The following is a 20,486-nucleotide window of genomic DNA, read 5'->3' as shown; positions in this document are numbered from 1 at the left end:
CTCCATAAAGGTAGTCATGCAGTTTGTCCACTACAGCCCATTTCAGGGCAAGAAATTCCAATTTGTGGGCTGGATAGTTCTTTTCAGTTGGAGATAAACTTCGGCTAATGAAAGCCACAGGCCTCAACCCCTGATCTTGCTCCTGATAGAGAACTCCTCCCAGACCTTCTCTGCTAGCATCTACATGGAGTGTATAGGGTTTAGTTGAGTCGGCATAGGCTAGTACTGGAGCATGGGTAAGACAATGCTTGAGCTTTTCAAATGCTTCATCACACTCAGAGGTCCAGCGGTCCTCAATACACTCTTTAGGCCCTCTTGGTCCCTTCACTTTCTTCAACTTGAAGCCTTCATCTGGTTCAGTGACATCCACATCACTTTGAAGCAGTTGGTTTAGTGGACGGGCTGTCTTGGCAAACCCTTGTACAAATCTTCTGTAATAGCTGCAGAACCCAAGAAATGAGCGCAACTCTGTGATGGTACGGGGCTTAGGCCAAGATGTCACTGCTTCAACTTTGCTGGGATCTGTTGCTATACCCTCTGCAGACACCACGTGTCCGACATATGTCACTGAAGGCTGGAAAAACTTGCATTTGTCCAAGGATAGTTTCAATCCTTCTTTTTCAATCCTATTCAACACTTTCCTTAGCCTTGTCTCATGCTCTTCTAATGTTTTCCCGAAGACAATGATGTCATCCAGGTAGACAAGTACTTCAAGAAGATGCATATCTCCAACTGTTCTTTCCATGAGCCGCTGAAACGTTGCTGGAGCATTTGATAGACCTTGAGGCATGTCATTAAACTCGAAGAACCCCAGAGGAGTGATGAACGCAGTCTTTTCTCTGTCTCTAGGGTCCATTGGAATTTGGTAGTATCCACTCCTCAGATCTAACGCGCTGAACCATTTGCTGCCCACCAAACAATTAAGTGCATCCTCTATCCGTGGGGTGGTGTATTGATCAGGGATGGTTCGCTGATTCAAAGTTGCTTACAAAAAGGCCCCATCTCTGGGATCCACCCTCTCCCCCAGTCTCCCCCAGTCTTTTTCAGTCCTCTACTGCTACGGCGCGACATACATGGTTGTCCACTACTGGATCGTACAGGTGTGGCTTCTCCTCCTGTAATTATTGTACTTACCATCTTTCTTCACGTACTGTCTCATCCGCTGCTAATCAGAGAAATTTTCCTTTACGACAATTAATTAATTGCAACACGAAATCCGTTATTTACGTGGTCACATGTACAATTTGCAGCTTGCAGTATGTTGGCTGCACTACACGTTGTTTAAGACAAAGGATCTCTGAACATTTTAATGGTGCCTCGTGGAAAACGGATAATATTAGCAATGTGGCGAGGCACTACAGGGAGAAACATGATGGTAATATGAGGGGCTTCATCTTCCAAGGGATTGAGAGGGTTATTGTCTCTTTCAGACGGGGTGATGTATATAAAAAACTGCGAATGAGAGAGGCTTTTTGGATTCTACAGATGGGTACTAGAGAACCTAATGGCTTAAATGCTAGGTGGGATATTAATTTTATATACTGATGTCGTTTTACTGTTTTTCTATTTTTGTATTTTTGTACTTTTTTACTCTGTTATTGTATTTCTGTCATTTTGTCATTTTATACATAGTGTCATGGTGGACTTATATTTTCAGACCCTGGTCTGTGCCTTTAAATTTGATTTAGGGCTTTCCTCCAATGGGTGGAGTAGTATACGCCCTTAGGGGCGGTCTTGACAGTATATATGTTCCATCAAGATGTCAGTGTGTTTAGGCTATGAGTAAGGATCTTATCCGAAACATGTCAGCCAATTTTCTGTATTTGCAAGTTGGATTAAAATAAAAACCCTTGGACTATACCAGCGAGTGTGCGGATTTCATCTTCACTGAGTTGCTGATTCAAAGTGTGGTAGTCAATGCACATGCGTATTGATCCATTCTTTTTTCTGACAACCACAATGGGGGAGGCATAAGGGCTTCTGGACTCCTGAATCACCCCAGCGGCTTTCAATTCCATCAAGTGCTGTCGCAGGTTCTCCAGATCTCCTGGAGCAACTCTTCTTGAGCGTTCCCTAAAGGGCCGATCTTCCTTCAGCCTGATGCTATGCATTTCACTCTTAGAACGACCTATGTCATATTCACTTGTAGAAAAACAGTTCTTCTTTTGCTTCAGCATCTCTTTAATTCGAGCCACCCATTCTGGTGACAAGATACCACCTCCTAAGTCAACATCTTCCAGATTCAGTTCATTTATATTGGTGTTATCACTTGGAGACAAAGGCATGGCAGCATATACATTTCCCAGACGGACTTGGGAGCGAAGAATAATGGGTGTGCTCCCTTTGTTCTTCAACCCCACTGGCAAGGTATCATGTGGGTGTTTCAATTTGTCAGCTGGCCAGACCTCTGGTATTAACTCTAGACCAGGTGGCAATTCTACTTCTGAGCCCATTTCCATCATGAAGTGGGAAGTAAGTGCCTTTCCACACATCCTCACTTTTGCCCTTAGACAGGTTATTCTTCCCGGTTGAATGACATATTCTTTTCCAGGAGGAGACCAGACATGCCCAATCTCTTCTTTTTGGTTGATCTTCTCTTTTTTCAAAGCATAGTACACTGGTTTTAAGAATGGGTGAAGCGAAGGACAGTTCTCAGCCAACTGCAGTCTCAACAATCTCCGAATAAAGTCTGTATTTGTCCCAACCAACATGGCAGCTTCTCCCTTCTCTTTAGGTCTTGGGCACACAACAGCTAGAGTGTCAATTTCTTTGCTGATCCCCACCACTGGGGTAGGGAACTCTAACTTGAGTGAGACATAGCCATCATATGGGAACTTTGTGTCGCTCAGACCCCAGATCTCCAGATCTTCCAGTCTTTGTAGTGGCAAGTGTTTCAGGTGCTTCTGATAAAAGTCTCTGAATAAAATAGTAACTTGAGCCCCAGTGTCCAACAAAGCCTTGCTATAGATTCCCTCTATCTTAATTGGCACTAGGGGGGAAGGCCCAATTAGACCAGCTGGTAGCTTCTCATTCCTTGTTCTTTCCACTGCCTTACAGTTGGCATGCTGATGAGCGGTAGATGGTCGTCTTGAAGCTTTTGCTGTCTCTTTCAATGGAGCTGGCTTGATGGGTGAGACTCTGAACTGCTCTGAAGGGCATAGGTCTGGCTGTGTTAGTCTTCTGTCATCTGAAGTGAAAATGGGTGAAGAATTCGAGGCAGGGGTTCTTTCCTTCATGGTGTTATTTATGGAGCGCTTTGAACTTGGGCACACAGTTGGCTCCTTCACTGAGGCCCTCTGAAGTTTCCCTACATCGAGTTCACCAAGAACATTTCATTTACTCTCCTCAGATTCTCAGGATTTGGACATCTCCGTCTCATGTGTCCTGTCTCTCCACATCGGTAACAGAATCCAATGAATGGTCTTGATCTGACTCCATTTAATTTTTTTCTGACTGCCATACCTGCAGATGCTGCATCTGTTTGCTTCTCTTCTGCTAATGTCTTTACTGTCTTCTGCAGCCCCTCTACTGTCCTGACAATCTGTGTTATTGAATCTGCTAGTGTAGCTACTTGTGACTGTATCTGTGATGCTTCAAAACTAAAGGCACTGTTAACCATTGCTCCTGTTTGTACCTGAGCAGTGCTCCTTTCTTCCAACACTGCTTCTTCCTCTCTGACAGCTTTCACCAACTGATGATACATTAAAGTTGTCTGTTTTGTTTGTGCCCGCATCTTTATCATGATGGGATCTAGGGGTAACGCACCCTGAAATATCTGCTGAACTCTTTTCTGATCTATTTGGTCTGAGTCTATCCCCTTCTTGAGCATTAGTTGATGAAGTATTCGATCCAACCGCCTAATATACTGGGACAATTTCTCCCCCTCCATCTGATAGGTATGAGTGAACTTATATTGAAGCTCTTCCACTGTCTCAGTTCGGCCAAAAACGTCTTGTAAAGCGTTCAGGTAGTCTCTAGCTGAGCAGTCCCTTTTGCTCAATCTTAGATTTCTAATCACTTCTGTGGCCGCCCCTTTGAGACTTTCAGCCACTCGCTGTTTCTTAACAGCTTTCGAAACACTCCATTCTTCTATTACTTGCAGTACTTGATCCAGCCAGGGTTCAAACTCCTCCTCCCCATTTGGTGTGGGCTGAGTCCCTGAAAAGAACTTTAATTTTCGGTATTCAGATGCTAAAGATTCCTGGTCCCGAGTCGCACATTTACTCATTACTTCGGTCAAAGCTTGTACTAACTCAGAGGTGGTGACCATGTCATTTGCATCTACTGACTTGTTTTCAGCTGAAAACTCTGTTCGGACCAATCTAGCTTTAAGTCCTTCTTTCCCAAATTCAAAGTCCTCAGGGAAATCTAACGCTGACACTGGTGTCTCCCACTCAAACAGAACATCTGTCCTCTCCTCTTCTGTGTCCCTATTCACTTTTATATCTCTAATTAGACAATGTTCTCCTGGGATAATGTCTTCCATCAAATCATAAAGCTGACGGCGGGATAATTTAGTACTAGGGACTATCAATGCCAGTGCTTTGTCTAAGTCCACTCTACAGGTCTGACACCACTCAGTGACTGATTTTGAGTCCATTTTTATTGTCTTTATTGTGCTTCAAAAGGGTGAAAAGGGGCGGAGTTATGGTCTGAAATAATCCCGGACGAGCCCCCAAAATGTAGCGCACCCGTGGGTGTGTCTTACAAGTGGGATAGTAGGTTCAGACTTCCTTTGCTCCGGGGAACACCCCTTTTTCTTCCCCAATGCTCAGACACAGTTTATATGAATAATGGGCCTGTTTATTTTCAACAGTAAGACCCTAAACAAAATAATGATAAACACACAATCTTGCACACAATATTACTAGTTATAAAATAATACTGCAATATGGTATGTAAAGCAAGGTCAAACAGTTTCTTAAACAGTCATTTCAATCGATTACACTTTTCTCCACAGGGTGTCGCTATAACGAGTTTCACTATAAAGTTAAACTATGCTGAGAATACAATGAAAGTTAGATATTGAGGCTAATCAAATGAAAATACAGCAGCCGAATATCTTAATCCCTGTAAATGGCTTCCAATACTTAAAGAGAACCTGTACTGAGTAAAATTATTTAAAATAAACACATGAGGTAACTTCAAATGAACATTATATAGTTACCTTGCCATCAGTTCGTCTCAGAAGCTCACCATTTTCTTCTGACAATGATCACTTCCAGTTCTGACAACATTTTGTCAGAACTGAAATATATCAGTTGCTGTCAGTTATGTATCAGTTGCTGTCAGTTACAGCTGAGAGGAGAACTGATGTGTCCATGTTTCCCTATGGCTCAAGTGGGCGATATTACAGTTTAACTGTGTGCTGACCAGGAAGCTGTTATGGGGTAATGGCCATTTTCAAAATGGAGGACGGAGAATTCCATTGAACACAGTGGACGAACAGGACACAGGAAAGGAAAAAGAGATTGAGGAGTAGACTACACTGCAGGTAAGTATGACTTGTGTATGGTTATTTTGACTTTTAATTTTCAGTACAGGTTTTCTTTAAATATACCAAAAAGGAAGAAAAATATAGTCCTGGTGGTAGCAAAAAGAAGAAAAAGTTGGCAGCTGCATGCGTTGGGGCCCGTCTCTCAGATGAATATTTATAACAGTGGTGGACAGTATAGTTCACTTGTGCAGGAAGATCCCTAACTATTGTCCGAGTCCACAGTCTATGATTCCTGCACTTTACTGAGTTATATGATCCAGAACAGGGTTCCTAGGCTCTAAGCATTTACCTTGTGAGTATTTCAATATCAGCATGAGAAATATGCACTAGGAGAGTTAGCACAGTGCCCTCCAGACAGATAGCTAGTAACAATGCATCTGGGGTGAATGCAGGCCATTGATGTGTGTTGATCTCACTCTCCTGTCCTGGATGCACTTTTCAAAACACTGTAGAATGGTGTGCAGATCTGTTACCTCTGAGGGCAGAAATACCAGCAACTCACTATGATTAAGTCCTTGGGCTCACTCATTCAAGGAAACAGTCCACTCTCTCTGGTCCCAGTGCAGCAATCATACAGCTTGATCTTCTGTCCGGCCAGACAATCCAGTAACTCTGTCTTTAACAGCACACACAGGACACAAGTCAATCCTCTCTTCCTTCTCTCTCCTCCTCCAGGATTATTGCGCCAAAACTTCCCCTCTCCTCAGGAACTGTCCTCTCAAAACTTGGTTCCTAGGTGGCACAGTAATCTTTCCTAAGTGCACCCTTTAGTGGGTATAACTGTGTACTGCAACCCATGAGGGAAATAAAAAGGTTTAGCATTAAACATTACCATTACACAAACCTGTGAGGGTGTTACATGTATTTATGCCCCCAGTCGTGAAGCATTGTGCGGGGGGGCATAATTACACGATACAGTGGTCGTGTGGAGAGGTTAAAGAAGGAAATATTGATGCTGCAATCCTTTATTTAAAAAGCAAAACAAAAACAAAACAAACACAGCTGTGAGATGCATGACTGTTCCACTAATGATCCAATCTTTGTCATCCAATCTTATAATTTCTATGTAATATAAGGTAACTGCCTGATGTATCCATTCAGTATATTCAGGGCCGCCTTCAGGGCAGGACAACAAGTACTGCCGTAACGGGCCCCACAAATAGTGGTGCTCAAATACCCCTTTTTAAAATTCGAGTTTGGTCGAATTCGAATAGTAAATTATTCGAGGTCAGTCGAATATTCGAGTCGAATAATTTTTACTATTCGATTCGACCTCGGACTTCGAGCTCACTATTCGAGTCGGTATTCGAGCTTATTATTCGAGCTGACTATTCGAATAGGCCTTAAATAGCTTCCCAATCCCAACACTTGTTTTGAGGGTGAATGTTGCAAGAAACATATTTTTTTCCAAGTAACAACAGCAAGTGATTATGTGGGGATGTTCCTTTAAAAAAAAAAAGGTGAAAAGAGAAGTTGTGTCCAGAATTTTGTTCAGTACTGTATATACTTCTTCTTCTTCTTTATCTTCTATATCTTCTTCTTCTTCATCTTCTTCTTCTTCTTCATCTTCTTCTTCATCTTCTTCATCTTCTTCTTCATCTTCTTCTTCTTCATCTTCTTCTTCTTCATCTTCATCTTCTTCTTCATCTTCTTCATCTTCTTCTTCTTCATCTTCTTCTTCTTCATCTTCTTCATCTTCTTCATCTTCATCTTCTTCTTCTTCTTCATCTTCTTCTTCATCTTCATCTTCTTCATCTTCTTCTTCTTCTTCATCTTCTTCTTCTTCTTCATCATCTTCTATATCGTCTTCTTCTTCACTTATTTCTCTTTTCATTTTTTTTTTTCTAAAGAAATGCAGCTATTTTTGAGCGTAACAACAAATAGCTGGTGGTGGCGCACGCATGTTGGAACTTGGAAGCGCCATTGTATGTGCTCCCTGGCAGTGGAAACACACAGACAGCAGGAGGTAAATTCAGCAGCAGGAGGAGGAGGATGAGTGTGTGGCAGCATGCAGTCAATGAGGCAGGCAGCGTGACATAATCGCCCTGGTACCTAGCGGTGATACCAGGGCGTAAATAAACACAACAGGAGGTCCCAGACAGCGGTCGTGCCGCCCACATTGTGTCCAATACACAACTGGGACAACACAGTTTTCAACCCGGGCACCTCAGAAAAATTAAACCTTTTTTGTAATGGTTTTGTAGTTTTGGTTTTACAACCAATTACACAGATATATAGCTATTGTTTGACGTAATAGCTGGTGGCAGTGTGGCAGCAGAAGGTAATTCTGTGTACCCTGGCGGTGGGAAACACAGACAGACAGCAGCAGCAGCAGGAGGAATGGAGGAGTAATTATGTGAGCAGCTATTGTTTGACGTAATAGCTGGTGGCAGCAGAAGGTAAATCATCTGTGTACCCTGGCAGTGGGAAACACAGACAGACAGCAGCAGCAGGAGGAGGAATGGAGGAGTAATTATGTGAGCAGCTATTGTTTGACGTAATAGCTGGTGGCAGCAGAAGGTAATTCTGTGTACCCTGGCAGTGGGAAACACAGACAGACAGCAGCAGCAGGAGGAATGGAGGAGTAGTGTGAGTGTGGCAGCAGGTAGGCAGCGTGACATAATAATCGCCCTGGTACCTAGCGGTGATACCAGGGCGTAAATAAACACAACAGGAGGTCCCAGACAGCGGTCGTGCAGCCCACATTGTGTCCAATACACAACTGGGACAACACAGTTTTCAACCCGGGCACCTCAGAAAAATTAAACCTTTTTTGTAATGGTTTTGTAGTTTTGGTTTTACAACCAATTACACAGATATATAGCTATTGTTTGACGTAATAGCTGGTGGCAGTGTGGCAGCAGAAGGTAATTCTGTGTACCCTGGCGGTGGGAAACACAGACAGACAGCAGCAGCAGCAGGAGGAATGGAGGAGTATTGTGAGCAGCTATTGTTTGACGTAATAGCTGGTGGCAGTGTGGCAGCAGAAGGTAATTCAGTGTACCCTGGCAGTGGGAAACACAGACAGACAGCAGCAGCAGGAGGAATGGAGGAGTAGTGTGAGTGTGGCAGCAGGTAGGCAGCGTGACATAATAATCGCCCTGGTACCTAGCGGTGATACCAGGGCGTAAATAAACACAACAGGAGGTCCCAGACAGCGGTCGTGCAGCCCACATTGTGTCCAATACACAACTGGGACAACACAGTTTTCAACCCGGGCACCTCAGAAAAATTAAACCTTTTTTGTAATGGTTTTGTAGTTTTGGTTTTACAACCAATTACACAGATATATAGCTATTGTTTGACGTAATAGCTGGTGGCAGTGTGGCAGCAGAAGGTAATTCTGTGTACCCTGGCGGTGGGAAACACAGACAGACAGCAGCAGCAGCAGGAGGAATGGAGGAGTATTGTGAGCAGCTATTGTTTGACGTAATAGCTGGTGGCAGTGTGGCAGCAGAAGGTAATTCAGTGTACCCTGGCAGTGGGAAACACAGACAGACAGCAGCAGCAGGAGGAATGGAGGAGTAGTGTGAGTGTGGCAGCAGGTAGGCAGCGTGACATAATAATCGCCCTGGTACCTAGCGGTGATACCAGGGCGTAAATAAACACAACAGGAGGTCCCAGACAGCGGTCGTGCAGCCCACATTGTGTCCAATACACAACTGGGACAACACAGTTTTCAACCCGGGCACCTCAGAAAAATTAAACCTTTTTTGTAATGGTTTTGTAGTTTTGGTTTTACAACCAATTACACAGATATATAGCTATTGTTTGACGTAATAGCTGGTGGCAGTGTGGCAGCAGAAGGTAATTCTGTGTACCCTGGCGGTGGGAAACACAGACAGACAGCAGCAGCAGCAGGAGGAATGGAGGAGTATTGTGAGCAGCTATTGTTTGACGTAATAGCTGGTGGCAGTGTGGCAGCAGAAGGTAATTCAGTGTACCCTGGCAGTGGGAAACACAGACAGACAGCAGCAGCAGGAGGAGGAATGGAGGAGTAATTATGTGAGCAGCTATTGTTTGACGTAATAGCTGGTGGCAGAGTGGCAGCAGAAGGTAATTCTGTGTACCCTGGCAGTGGGAAACACAGACAGACAGCAGCAGCAGGAGGAATGGAGGAGTAGTGTGAGTGTGGCAGCAGGTATGCAGCGTGACATAATAATCGCCCTGGTACCTAGCGGTGATACCAGGGCGTAAATAAACACAACAGGAGGTCCCAGACAGCGGTCGTGCAGCCCACATTGTGTCCAATACACAACTGGAACAACACAGTTTTCAACCCGGGCACCTCAGAAAAATTAAACCTTTTTTTTTTTTAATGGTTTTTTGGTTTTTGGTTTTACAACCAATTTAGCTATTTTTGGACGTAATAGCTGGTGGCAGAGTGGCAGCAGAAGAAGGTAATTCTGTGTACCCTGGCAGTGGGAAACACAGACAGACAGCAGCAGCAGGAGGAGGAATGGAGGAGTAGGCGAGCAGCTATTGTTTGACGTAATAGCTGGTGGCAGAGTGGCAGCAGAAGGTAAATCATCTGTGTACCCTGGCAGTGGGAAACACAGACAGACAGCAGCAGGAGGAGGTATGGAGGAGCAGTGTGAGTGTGGCAGCGTGACATAATAGCCCTGGTACCTAGCGGTGATACCAGGGCCGTAAATAAACACAACAGGAGGTCCCAGACAGCGGTCGTGCAGCCCACATTGTGTCCAATACACAACTGGAACAACACAGTTTTCAACCCGGGCACCTCAGAAAAATTAAACCTTTTTTTTTTTTAATGGTTTTTTGGTTTTTGGTTTTACAACCAATTTAGCTATTTTTGGACGTAATAGCTGGTGGCAGAGTGGCAGCAGAAGAAGGTAATTCTGTGTACCCTGGCAGTGGGAAACACAGACAGACAGCAGCAGCAGGAGGAGGAATGGAGGAGTAGGCGAGCAGCTATTGTTTGACGTAATAGCTGGTGGCAGAGTGGCAGCAGAAGGTAAATCATCTGTGTACCCTGGCAGTGGGAAACACAGACAGACAGCAGCAGGAGGAGGTATGGAGGAGCAGTGTGAGTGTGGCAGCGTGACATAATAGCCCTGGTACCTAGCGGTGATACCAGGGCCGTAAATAAACACAACAGGAGGTCCCAGACAGCGGTCGTGCAGCCCACATTGTGTCCAATACACAACTGGAACAACACAGTTTTCAACCCGGGCACCTCAGAAAAATTAAACCTTTTTTTTTTTTAATGGTTTTTTGGTTTTTGGTTTTACAACCAATTTAGCTATTTTTGGACGTAATAGCTGGTGGCAGAGTGGCAGCAGAAGAAGGTAATTCTGTGTACCCTGGCAGTGGGAAACACAGACAGACAGCAGCAGCAGGAGGAGGAATGGAGGAGTAGGCGAGCAGCTATTGTTTGACGTAATAGCTGGTGGCAGAGTGGCAGCAGAAGGTAAATCATCTGTGTACCCTGGCAGTGGGAAACACAGACAGACAGCAGCAGCAGCAGCAGGAGGAGGTATGGAGGAGCAGTGTGAGTGTGGCAGCAGGTAGGCAGCGTGACATAATAGCCCTGGTACCTAGCGGTGATACCAGGGCTGTAAATAAACACAACAGGAGGTCCCAGACAGCGGTCGTGCAGCCCACATTGTGTCCAATACACAACTGGAACAACACAGTTTTCAACCCGGGCACCTCAGAAAAATTAAACCTTTTTTTTTTTTTATGGTTTGTTTGGTTTTGGTTTTGCAACCAATATAGCTATTGTTTGACGTAATAGCTGGTGGCAGAGTGGCAGCAGAAGAAGGTAATTCTGAGTACCCTGGCAGTGGGAAACACAGACAGACAGCAGAAGGGCAGTACACAGACAGCAGCCCACTGTAGGTGTAAAATGTGTGGCTGCAGGCGACGTAATAGTCAAAGTGAACCAGGCTGGCTTAGTGAGCAGGAGCCAGGAGGTGGTAAAGGGTGGTAAGGCACATTAACGATGGTTCCGGCAGCCAGTTCATGTCCCCCTCTCGCCGACAACAGGGGCCAGGAACTCGCCTTCCACCCACGCCTGGTTCATCTTCAGAAACGTCAGTCTGTCCACAGACTTGTGAGACAGACGTGAGCGTTTCTCGGTGACCACGCCACCAGCTGCACTGAAGCAGCGCTCGGACAGCACGCTGGAAGGGGGGCAGGACAGCACTTCCAGGGCGTACTGCGCTAGCTCGCTCCAGATCTCCATGCGCTTGACCCAATACTCCATGGGATCAACAGGGGCATCGCTGTCAAGCCCGCTGTACGACCCCATGTAGTCAGCCACCATGCGGGTCAGGCGCTGGCTGTGACCGGAGGAGGATGCTGCTGCATGCATCTCCTCTCTAGTCACTGCTGCCGGAGCCTCTACAGTCCTGTAGAGCTCGTGGCTGAGAGACAGCAGGTCTGTGGGGCGCTTGCTGCTGCTGGATGCAGGCACCTGCTGCTGCCTCTGTGCTGGCTGCTGGACAGTGGGGGTGGAAGGCTGGGGGAAGGCTTCCTCCAAGCGCTCAACAAGGGCCTGCTGCAAGCTCCTTATTTGTTGCGCTGTGTCTCCTCCTGCAGGCGGCAGGAACTGGCTCAACTTCCCCTTGAGGCGTGGGTCCAACATCATGCTGATCCAGATGTCCTCCCTCTGCTTCATCTGGATCACCCTGGGGTCCCTGCGCAGGCACGTCAGCATGTGCGCTGCCATTGGGAAGAGGCGGGCCACGTCTGCTGGCACATCGACGTCAGTGCTGTCCTCATCCTCCTCCTCTGCCGCCTCATCCTCTCTCCACCCCCGCACCAACTCAGCTGCGCTGTGCTGATCCCCCTCATCAGCAGCCAGGTCAGGGACCTCCACCAAGTCCTCCTCCTCCTCCCCCTCAGAGGTGGACTGCGCAGCTGGTTGCCGCTCCTGCTGGTCCAAGGCTGCCGCTCCCTGTTCCAGCAAACCATCGAGGGCCCTGTTCAGCAGAGAAACCAGGGGCACCCACTCGCAGACCATAGCATGGTCCCTGCTCACCATGTTTGTGGCCTGCAGGAAGGGAGCCAGCACAAAGCACACCTGCTGCATGTGCCTCCAGTCATCATCGGGGACGATGGACGGGATGTTGCTGGTCTTGTCCCTTCTACGAGCTGCGGAAACAGTGGCCAGGGCAAGGTACTGGTTGACAGCGTGCCTCTGTTCAACCAGACGCTCCAACATCGCCAGGGTGGAGTTCCAGCGAGTCGGAACGTCAATGATCAGCCGATGGCGTGGCAGATCCAGCTCCTTTTGCACGTCTTCCAGGCTCGCACAGGCTGCAGCCGAGCGCCGGAAGTGACGCACAACATTCCTTGCCGTTTCCAGCAGTTCGCCCATCCCCTGGTAGGTGCGCAGGAACTTCTGCACCACCAGGTTCAGCACGTGGGCAAGACAGGGGATGTGGGTCAGGTTTCCCCTGTCTATGGCAGCAACCAGATTGGCCCCATTGTCGGACACCACCTCTCCGACTCTGAGGCCTCTGGGGGTCAGCCAAATCCTCTCCTGCTCCTGGAGTTTGGCCAACACGTGGGCTGCCGTCAGCTTGGTCTTGCCAAGGCTGACCAAGTGCAGCAGCGCTTGGCAGTGGCGGGCCTTCACGCTGCTGCTGAGGCGGGGGGTTTGGCCAGGTGTGGCGGAGGATGGCAGAGGATCGGAGGAACCCGCTGCAGTTCCCCTGACCCTGCGGGGTGGCACCACCCACTGTGTTGCTGCTGCTGCTGCTGCTGTGCCCGCTGCTGCTCTCCCATCCTCACCCCCTTCCACCAAGCTGACCCAGTGGACAGTGAAGGACAGGTAGCGGCCTGTCCCGAAGCGGCTGCTCCAGGAGTCCATGGTGACGTGGACCCTTTCACCAACCGCGTGCTCCAGCCCTCGCTCCACATTGGCCATCACAAAGCGGTGCAGTGCTGGAATGGCCTTGCGGGAGAAAAAGTGTCTGCTGGGGAGCTGCCAGTCTGGGGCTGCACAAGCAAGCAGCGCCCGCATGTCGCTCCCCTCCTGCACGAGCGTGTACGGCAGGAGTTGGGAGCACATGGCCCGTGCCAGCAAGCCGTTCAGCTGCCGCACGCGACGGCTGCTGGGAGGCAGAGCCCTAACCACCCCCTGGAAGGACTCGCTCAAAAGGCTCTGGCGTGGCCTTTTGCTGACACGGGAATCACCAGACACAGCGGAGGAGGCCACTGAGGACTGGCTGCCAGAACAGGCCTCAGTGTCGGCGGCAGGAGTTGCAGAGGGGGGAGGAGCAGTGCGTTTCCGCCCTCCTGCTGGTGCTGCTGGAGGAGCAGGAGGGCGGGTGGCTGCTGTTGCTGCTGCTGCTGCTGAAGGCTGTGCAATGATGGGTGTGGTGCCACTGCCAGCACCAGATGCCTTCAGCCTCTGGAACTCCTCATGCTGGTGGAAATGTTTAGCCGCAAGGTGGTTGATGAGCGAGCTGGTGCTGAACTTTAAGGGGTCTGCACCTCTGCTCAACTTCCGCTGACAGTGGTTGCAAGTGGCGTACTTGCTGTACACAGTGGGCATGGTGAAAAAGCGCCAGATTGGTGACAGAAACATCCCCCTACGGCATGGAAGCGCTGCTGCCTGTCTCCCTGTGGTGGTTGGGGGGGGGGCTTGGGTGCGGCTGGTGGTGGTACTGGCTGATGCTGCTGCTGCTGCTGCTGAGCCTGAGACACCAGCAGGCTGTGGGTCGCTGCCAATGCTTGCAATGATGCGCCTCCTTGCAAGGCCCACAAGCGCATCCTCCTCCTCCTCCGAGCTGCTGAGGACGACATCCCCTGGAGGTGGTGGCACCCAGTCTCTGTCTGTCACCGGGTCATCAACATCATCCTCCCCCTCCTCAAACATGTCCTGCTGGGATGATGACCCCCCAAACTCCTCTCCTGATGCATGGATGGGCTGCTTGACTGTCGCCACAGTCTTGCTGTCCAATCCCTCATCCCCCAAAGTGCCCATCAGCATCTCCTCCTCAAAATCGCCAACAACAGCAGACAATACCCTGATGGTGCCTGGGGTAAAAAGACTGCTGAGTGACAGGTCGGCGACTGATGGTGAACTGGCCTCCTCCCCAGGCCCTGCTGGGCGGCTGCTGCGAACAGGGGTGGTGGTGGTGGTGGTGGTGGTGAGGGTGGAGGCCTCGGATGCAGAGCTGATGGCGGGCTGCTCATCCTCCGTCATGAGTTGCACCACAGCGTCTGCATCCTTTTCCTCAATGGGACGTTTCCGACCCGGCTGGCGGAAAATGGGAGCAGGTGCTACACGCTGCTGCTGCTGTGTCTCTGCAGCGTGAGTTGCAGATGCTCCTGCTGGGCGGCGCCCAAGGCGTCCACGGCCAGTGGCTATGGGAGGAATGTTAGCCACTGACGCTGCTGCTGCTGCTGCGGAACTGTGCATGGTGGCGCGCCCGCGGCCGCGGCTTGCCACAATGCTGCTCCCTCTCCTCCTGATTCCCTTGCTGCCCTTCCCCTTGCCCAAACCGCGCTGGCTGCCACTTCCAGACATCTTCAATGTTTTGGGCGTATAGACAAAAGTTTTTTAAAAGGGCGGGTGAAAAGTGGGGTACTTTAATGGAGTGGGTTGGTTGGTGAGGTGACTGAGTGAGTGTCCCCTAGTACAGTAAGTAAGTAGTAACAGTCAGGAAGTACAACTAGCAGTTACAATAATCAGTAGTAATCACAAGTAAATTTAGTGTGTGTACACTCAGACAGTGAGTGGACGCACGCAGGAGCTAGTAGCCTATGGACACAGTGACTGAGTGTCCTAGACTCCTAGTACAGTAAGAGTAACAGTAATAACAGTAAGTAGAACTAACTAATTACAATAATCAATCAGCGATCAGAAGGAAATGGAGTGTGGGTGTGTGTACACTCAGACAGTGAGTGGACGCACGCAGGAGCTAGTAGCCTATGGACACAGTGACTGAGTGTCCTAGACTCCTAGTACAGTAAGAGTAACAGTAATAACAGTAAGTAGAACTAACTAATTACAATAATCAATCAGCGATCAGAAGGAAATGGAGTGTGGGTGTGTGTACACTCAGACAGTGAGTGGACGCACGCAGGAGCTAGTAGCCTAGGAACACAGTGACTGAGTGTCCTAGACTCCTAGTACAGTAAGAGTAACAGTAATAACAGTAAGTAGAACTAACTAATTACAATAATCAATCAGCGATCAGAAGGAAATGGAGTGTGGGTGTGTGTACACTCAGACAGTGAGTGGACGCACGCAGGAGCTAGTAGCCTATGGACACAGTGACTGAGTGTCCTAGACTCCTAGTACAGTAAGAGTAACAGTAATAACAGTAAGTAGAACTAACTAATTACAATAATCAATCAGCGATCAGAAGGAAATGGAGTGTGGGTGTGTGTACACTCAGACAGTGAGTGCACGCACGCAGGAGCTAGTAGCCTAGGAACACAGTGACTGAGTGTCCTAGACTCCTAGTACAGTAAGAGTAACAGTAATAACAGTAAGTAGAACTAACTAATTACAATAATCAATCAGCGATCAGAAGGAAATGGAGCATGGGTGTGTGTACACTCAGACAGTGAGTGGACGCACGCAGGAGCTAGTAGCCTAGGAACACAGTGACTGAGTGTCCTAGACTCCTAGTACAGTAAGAGTAACAGTAATAACAGTAAGTAGAACTAACTAATTACAATAATCAATCAGCGATCAGAAGGAAATGGAGTGTGGGTGTGTGTACACTCAGACAGTGAGTGGACGCACGCAGGAGCTAGTAGCCTATGGACACAGTGACTGAGTGTCCTAGACTCCTAGTACAGTAAGAGTAACAGTAATAACAGTAAGTAGAACTAACTAATTACAATAATCAATCAGCGATCAGAAGGAAATGGAGTGTGGGTGTGTGTACACTCAGACAGTGAGTGGACGCACGCAGGAGCTAGTAGCCTATGGACACAGTGACTGAGTGTCCTAGACTCCTAGTACAGTAAGAGTAACAGTAATAACAGTAAGTAGAACTAACTAATTACAATAATCAATCAGCGATCAGAAGGAAATGGAGTGTGGGTGTGTGTACACTCAGACAGTGAGTGGACGCACGCAGGAGCTAGTAGCCTATGGACACAGTGACTGAGTGTCCTAGACTCCTAGTACAGTAAGAGTAACAGTAATAACAGTAAGTAGAACTAACTAATTACAATAATCAATCAGCGATCAGAAGGAAATGGAGTGTGGGTGTGTGTACACTCAGACAGTGAGTGGACGCACGCAGGAGCTAGTAGCCTATGGACACAGTGACTGAGTGTCCTAGACTCCTAGTACAGTAAGAGTAACAGTAATAACAGTAAGTAGAACTAACTAATTACAATAATCAATCAGCGATCAGAAGGAAATGGAGTGTGGGTGTGTGTACACTCAGACAGTGAGTGGACGCACGCAGGAGCTAGTAGCCTATGGACACAGTGACTGAGTGTCCTAGACTCCTAGTACAGTAAGAGTAACAGTAATAACAGTAAGTAGAACTAACTAATTACAATAATCAATCAGCGATCAGAAGGAAATGGAGTGTGGGTGTGTGTACACTCAGACAGTGAGTGGACGCACGCAGGAGCTAGTAGCCTATGGACACAGTGACTGAGTGTCCTAGACTCCTAGTACAGTAAGAGTAACAGTAATAACAGTAAGTAGAACTAACTAATTACAATAATCAATCAGCGATCAGAAGGAAATGGAGTGTGGGTGTGTGTACACTCAGACAGTGAGTGGACGCACGCAGGAGCTAGTAGCCTATGGACACAGTGACTGAGTGTCCTAGACTCCTAGTACAGTAAGAGTAACAGTAATAACAGTAAGTAGAACTAACTAATTACAATAATCAATCAGCGATCAGAAGGAAATGGAGTGTGGGTGTGTGTACACTCAGACAGTGAGTGGACGCACGCAGGAGCTAGTAGCCTAGGAACACAGTGACTGAGTGTCCTAGACTCCTAGTACAGTAAGAGTAACAGTAATAACAGTAAGTAGAACTAACTAATTACAATAATCAATCAGCGATCAGAAGGAAATGGAGTGTGGGTGTGTGTACACTCAGACAGTGAGTGGACGCACGCAGGAGCTAGTAGCCTATGGACACAGTGACTGAGTGTCCTAGACTCCTAGTACAGTAAGAGTAACAGTAATAACAGTAAGTAGAACTAACTAATTACAATAATCAATCAGCGATCAGAAGGAAATGGAGTGTGGGTGTGTGTACACTCAGACAGTGAGTGGACGCACGCAGGAGCTAGTAGCCTATGGACACAGTGACTGAGTGTCCTAGACTCCTAGTACAGTAAGAGTAACAGTAATAACAGTAAGTAGAACTAACTAATTACAATAATCAATCAGCGATCAGAAGGAAATGGAGTGTGGGTGTGTGTACACTCAGACAGTGAGTGGACGCACGCAGGAGCTAGTAGCCTATGGACACAGTGACTGAGTGTCCTAGACTCCTAGTACAGTAAGAGTAACAGTAATAACAGTAAGTAGAACTAACTAATTACAATAATCAATCAGCGATCAGAAGGAAATGGAGTGTGGGTGTGTGTACACTCAGACAGTGAGTGGACGCACGCAGGAGCTAGTAGCCTATGGACACAGTGACTGAGTGTCCTAGACTCCCAGTACAGTAAGAGTAACTAAGTAGTAACAGTAAGTAGAACACTAACTAATTACAATAATCAATCAGCGATCAGAAGGAAATAGAGTGTGTGTTGTGTGTGTACACTCAGACAGTGAGTGCGCACACGCAGGAGCTAGTAGCCTATATGAACAGTGACAGACAGTGAGTGTCCCTAGTAAGTAGTGTAAGTACAACAACTAACAATAATCAATCAGTAATCAGAAGGAAATAGAGTGTGTGTACACACAGACAGTGAGTGAGTGCACACACGCAGGAGCTAGCTAGTAGCCTATAAACAGTGACAGTCAGTGAGTGTCCTATTCCTAGTACAGTATAACTACAATACTATATTAGTAAAGGACAGCAGAAATACTGGTATAGATGAGAGAAATAAACAGAGAGGACAGCTGCCCACAGAGGCAAGGCCCCCCTGAGGCCTAAACCTGTAAGCTTGCAGCAGCTGCCTGCAGTTCTAATGTAACACACAAGCTACTAACTAAAATACAATGTCTATCTAACTAACAACAATATAGGTGTATATGGCAGGTGTAGGTGAGCAAAAACGCTAGGTAAATGACCACAATAGAGCACTTGCTAAGCCAAAGCACAAAGGAGCAACTCTCTCTCTGTACAAGTCTCAGGCAAGCATGGAAAAACCTAACATGGCGGCCGCTATTTATAGGGTAGGGGCTGGCCAGGGTCCCCCTCTGTGATTGGCTGCCGTCAGAGGGCCTGGGAGCCCTCTGATTGGCTCTAAGGACATCAATCTGGGCTATGACGCTATTCGAGCTCGGTACCGAGCTCGAATAGCGCCGTTTGCTCGAATAGCTCGAATAGTGAATGGGCTATTCGAGTGTACTCGGATAGCCCATTCGAATAGCTACAGCTATTCGGAGCTCGAATACCGAGCTCGAATAGCTGAAAAAGAGCTCGAATATTCGAACTACTCGAATATTCGAGCTCTGCTGAGCACCACTGCCCACAAAATCTAGGGCCCAAACAAGGGCCGTGTTATATTGCTACCGCACATTCCCCTTTCTTTCCCCAAGTCGCGCTGCCAATCTCCGTTATGTTTGCAGACCAGCGTATCGGAAGCTGCCCCTCCTCCTCCACCTTTTCAGCAGATCAGTGTAGCGACAGTAGCGTAACTTCCCTGATTCCAGTGTGGAGTGTCTTCACTTGTCTGCACTCCGATCCTGTAGCTCAGTGTGTGCTCTGGTCCTGTATGTCACGTGAGCTCACCCGACATGCAGAAAGACCGGAGCACAGACAGAGGCAGAGCTACAGGAACGGAGTGCAGAAAAGAGAAGACGCTTCACGCTGGTATCAGGGAAGTAATGCCACGCTGATTTGTTGCAAGGGTGGAGGGGCAGCTTCTGAAGACTGGAACACCCACCTGGGGTCCTGAAGCGAGAGAGGGGAAATCTGTACTGGCAGAGCGCTGTGAGTAGTGCAGCCAGCCACACCCCCCTCTCTCCGGGCTACTAGTCACACATCCAAATCAAATCAAAGTCAAGTCAAAGATAGCTTTATTGGCATGACCAAGATTCATTACAGGTATTGCCAAAGCAAGGGGAAAAGGGAGACATGGGAGGGGGTGCTAGCTGCTGGGAGATATGAGCCTTGCAGGAGGGCTGGCTTTATGTGGACAACGTTGTGAAGTGACCTGTCACCTGGGGATGTTACTCATGAAAAGTATAGCAGCCAGATACCGTAGTTGTAATGAAGGTAACCTAACTTATGGGGGATGGAGGCTGTAGGTTGCTCTGTGTCAGCCTGCCTGCTAGATAGCCTATTCAGTCTCTCCACTTTTGCACCTGGTGCCCCTGTTCCTCAATTTTTCTACCCCCTTTTCCATTTTGTGCCCCCTCTCTCTGTCTTTTCCTGTCCCATCTTGTGCCTGCTCTAAAAGTATTCATGTGTCCTCATCATTGCAAATAACAGGTGAATTAATAAAACACTGGCATCTCACGCAGCCCTTGGCCCCTTTCACACTTACACCACTTCCTCATGTCACCAGTGGCGTACCTACCGTCAAGCGGCAGGGGCGGCCCGCACCGGGTGTCTGCATGGTAGGGGGTGACACCCGGAGTCCTGTGTTGCCGCCCCTGCCGCTGCTCTGTGGCTGCCCCTGCACGTTGTGCAAATTGGGGTTTTACACCTGTCGCCTGCTGCCCCCCCGCGGCCGTCCCTGACTCCCCGCTGACATGTATGAGTTAAAATGTTTGTATTTAGTTTAAATTGCTGTTGGCACTTTGCGATAGATAAGTGTAATGCTATGTTTTTGGCGTTGCTAAGGCCTCACACTCGACTCACACTAGCACACAGACTAGGTAAATACATAGCTTACGACTTCA

At 47.9% G+C, this 20,486-nt stretch overlaps 1 protein-coding gene across 1 annotated transcript; it reads right to left on the bottom strand.

Annotated features, from left to right (window-relative positions):
- Positions 1 to 3,307: 3,307 nt before the first annotated feature.
- Positions 3,308 to 4,600, bottom strand: LOC137545319 (modulator of apoptosis 1-like). The gene has a single exon (XM_068266432.1). The coding sequence runs from the start codon at positions 4,598 to 4,600 to the stop codon at positions 3,308 to 3,310; it is 1,293 nt and encodes a 430-aa protein (XP_068122533.1).
- Positions 4,601 to 20,486: the final 15,886 nt, after the last annotated feature.

Source organism: Hyperolius riggenbachi, chromosome 2, assembly GCF_040937935.1.
Source record: "Hyperolius riggenbachi isolate aHypRig1 chromosome 2, aHypRig1.pri, whole genome shotgun sequence".
In the NCBI taxonomy this organism is placed as follows: domain Eukaryota; kingdom Metazoa; phylum Chordata; class Amphibia; order Anura; family Hyperoliidae; genus Hyperolius; species Hyperolius riggenbachi.
This window is presented reverse-complemented; position numbering and strand designations above follow the sequence as displayed.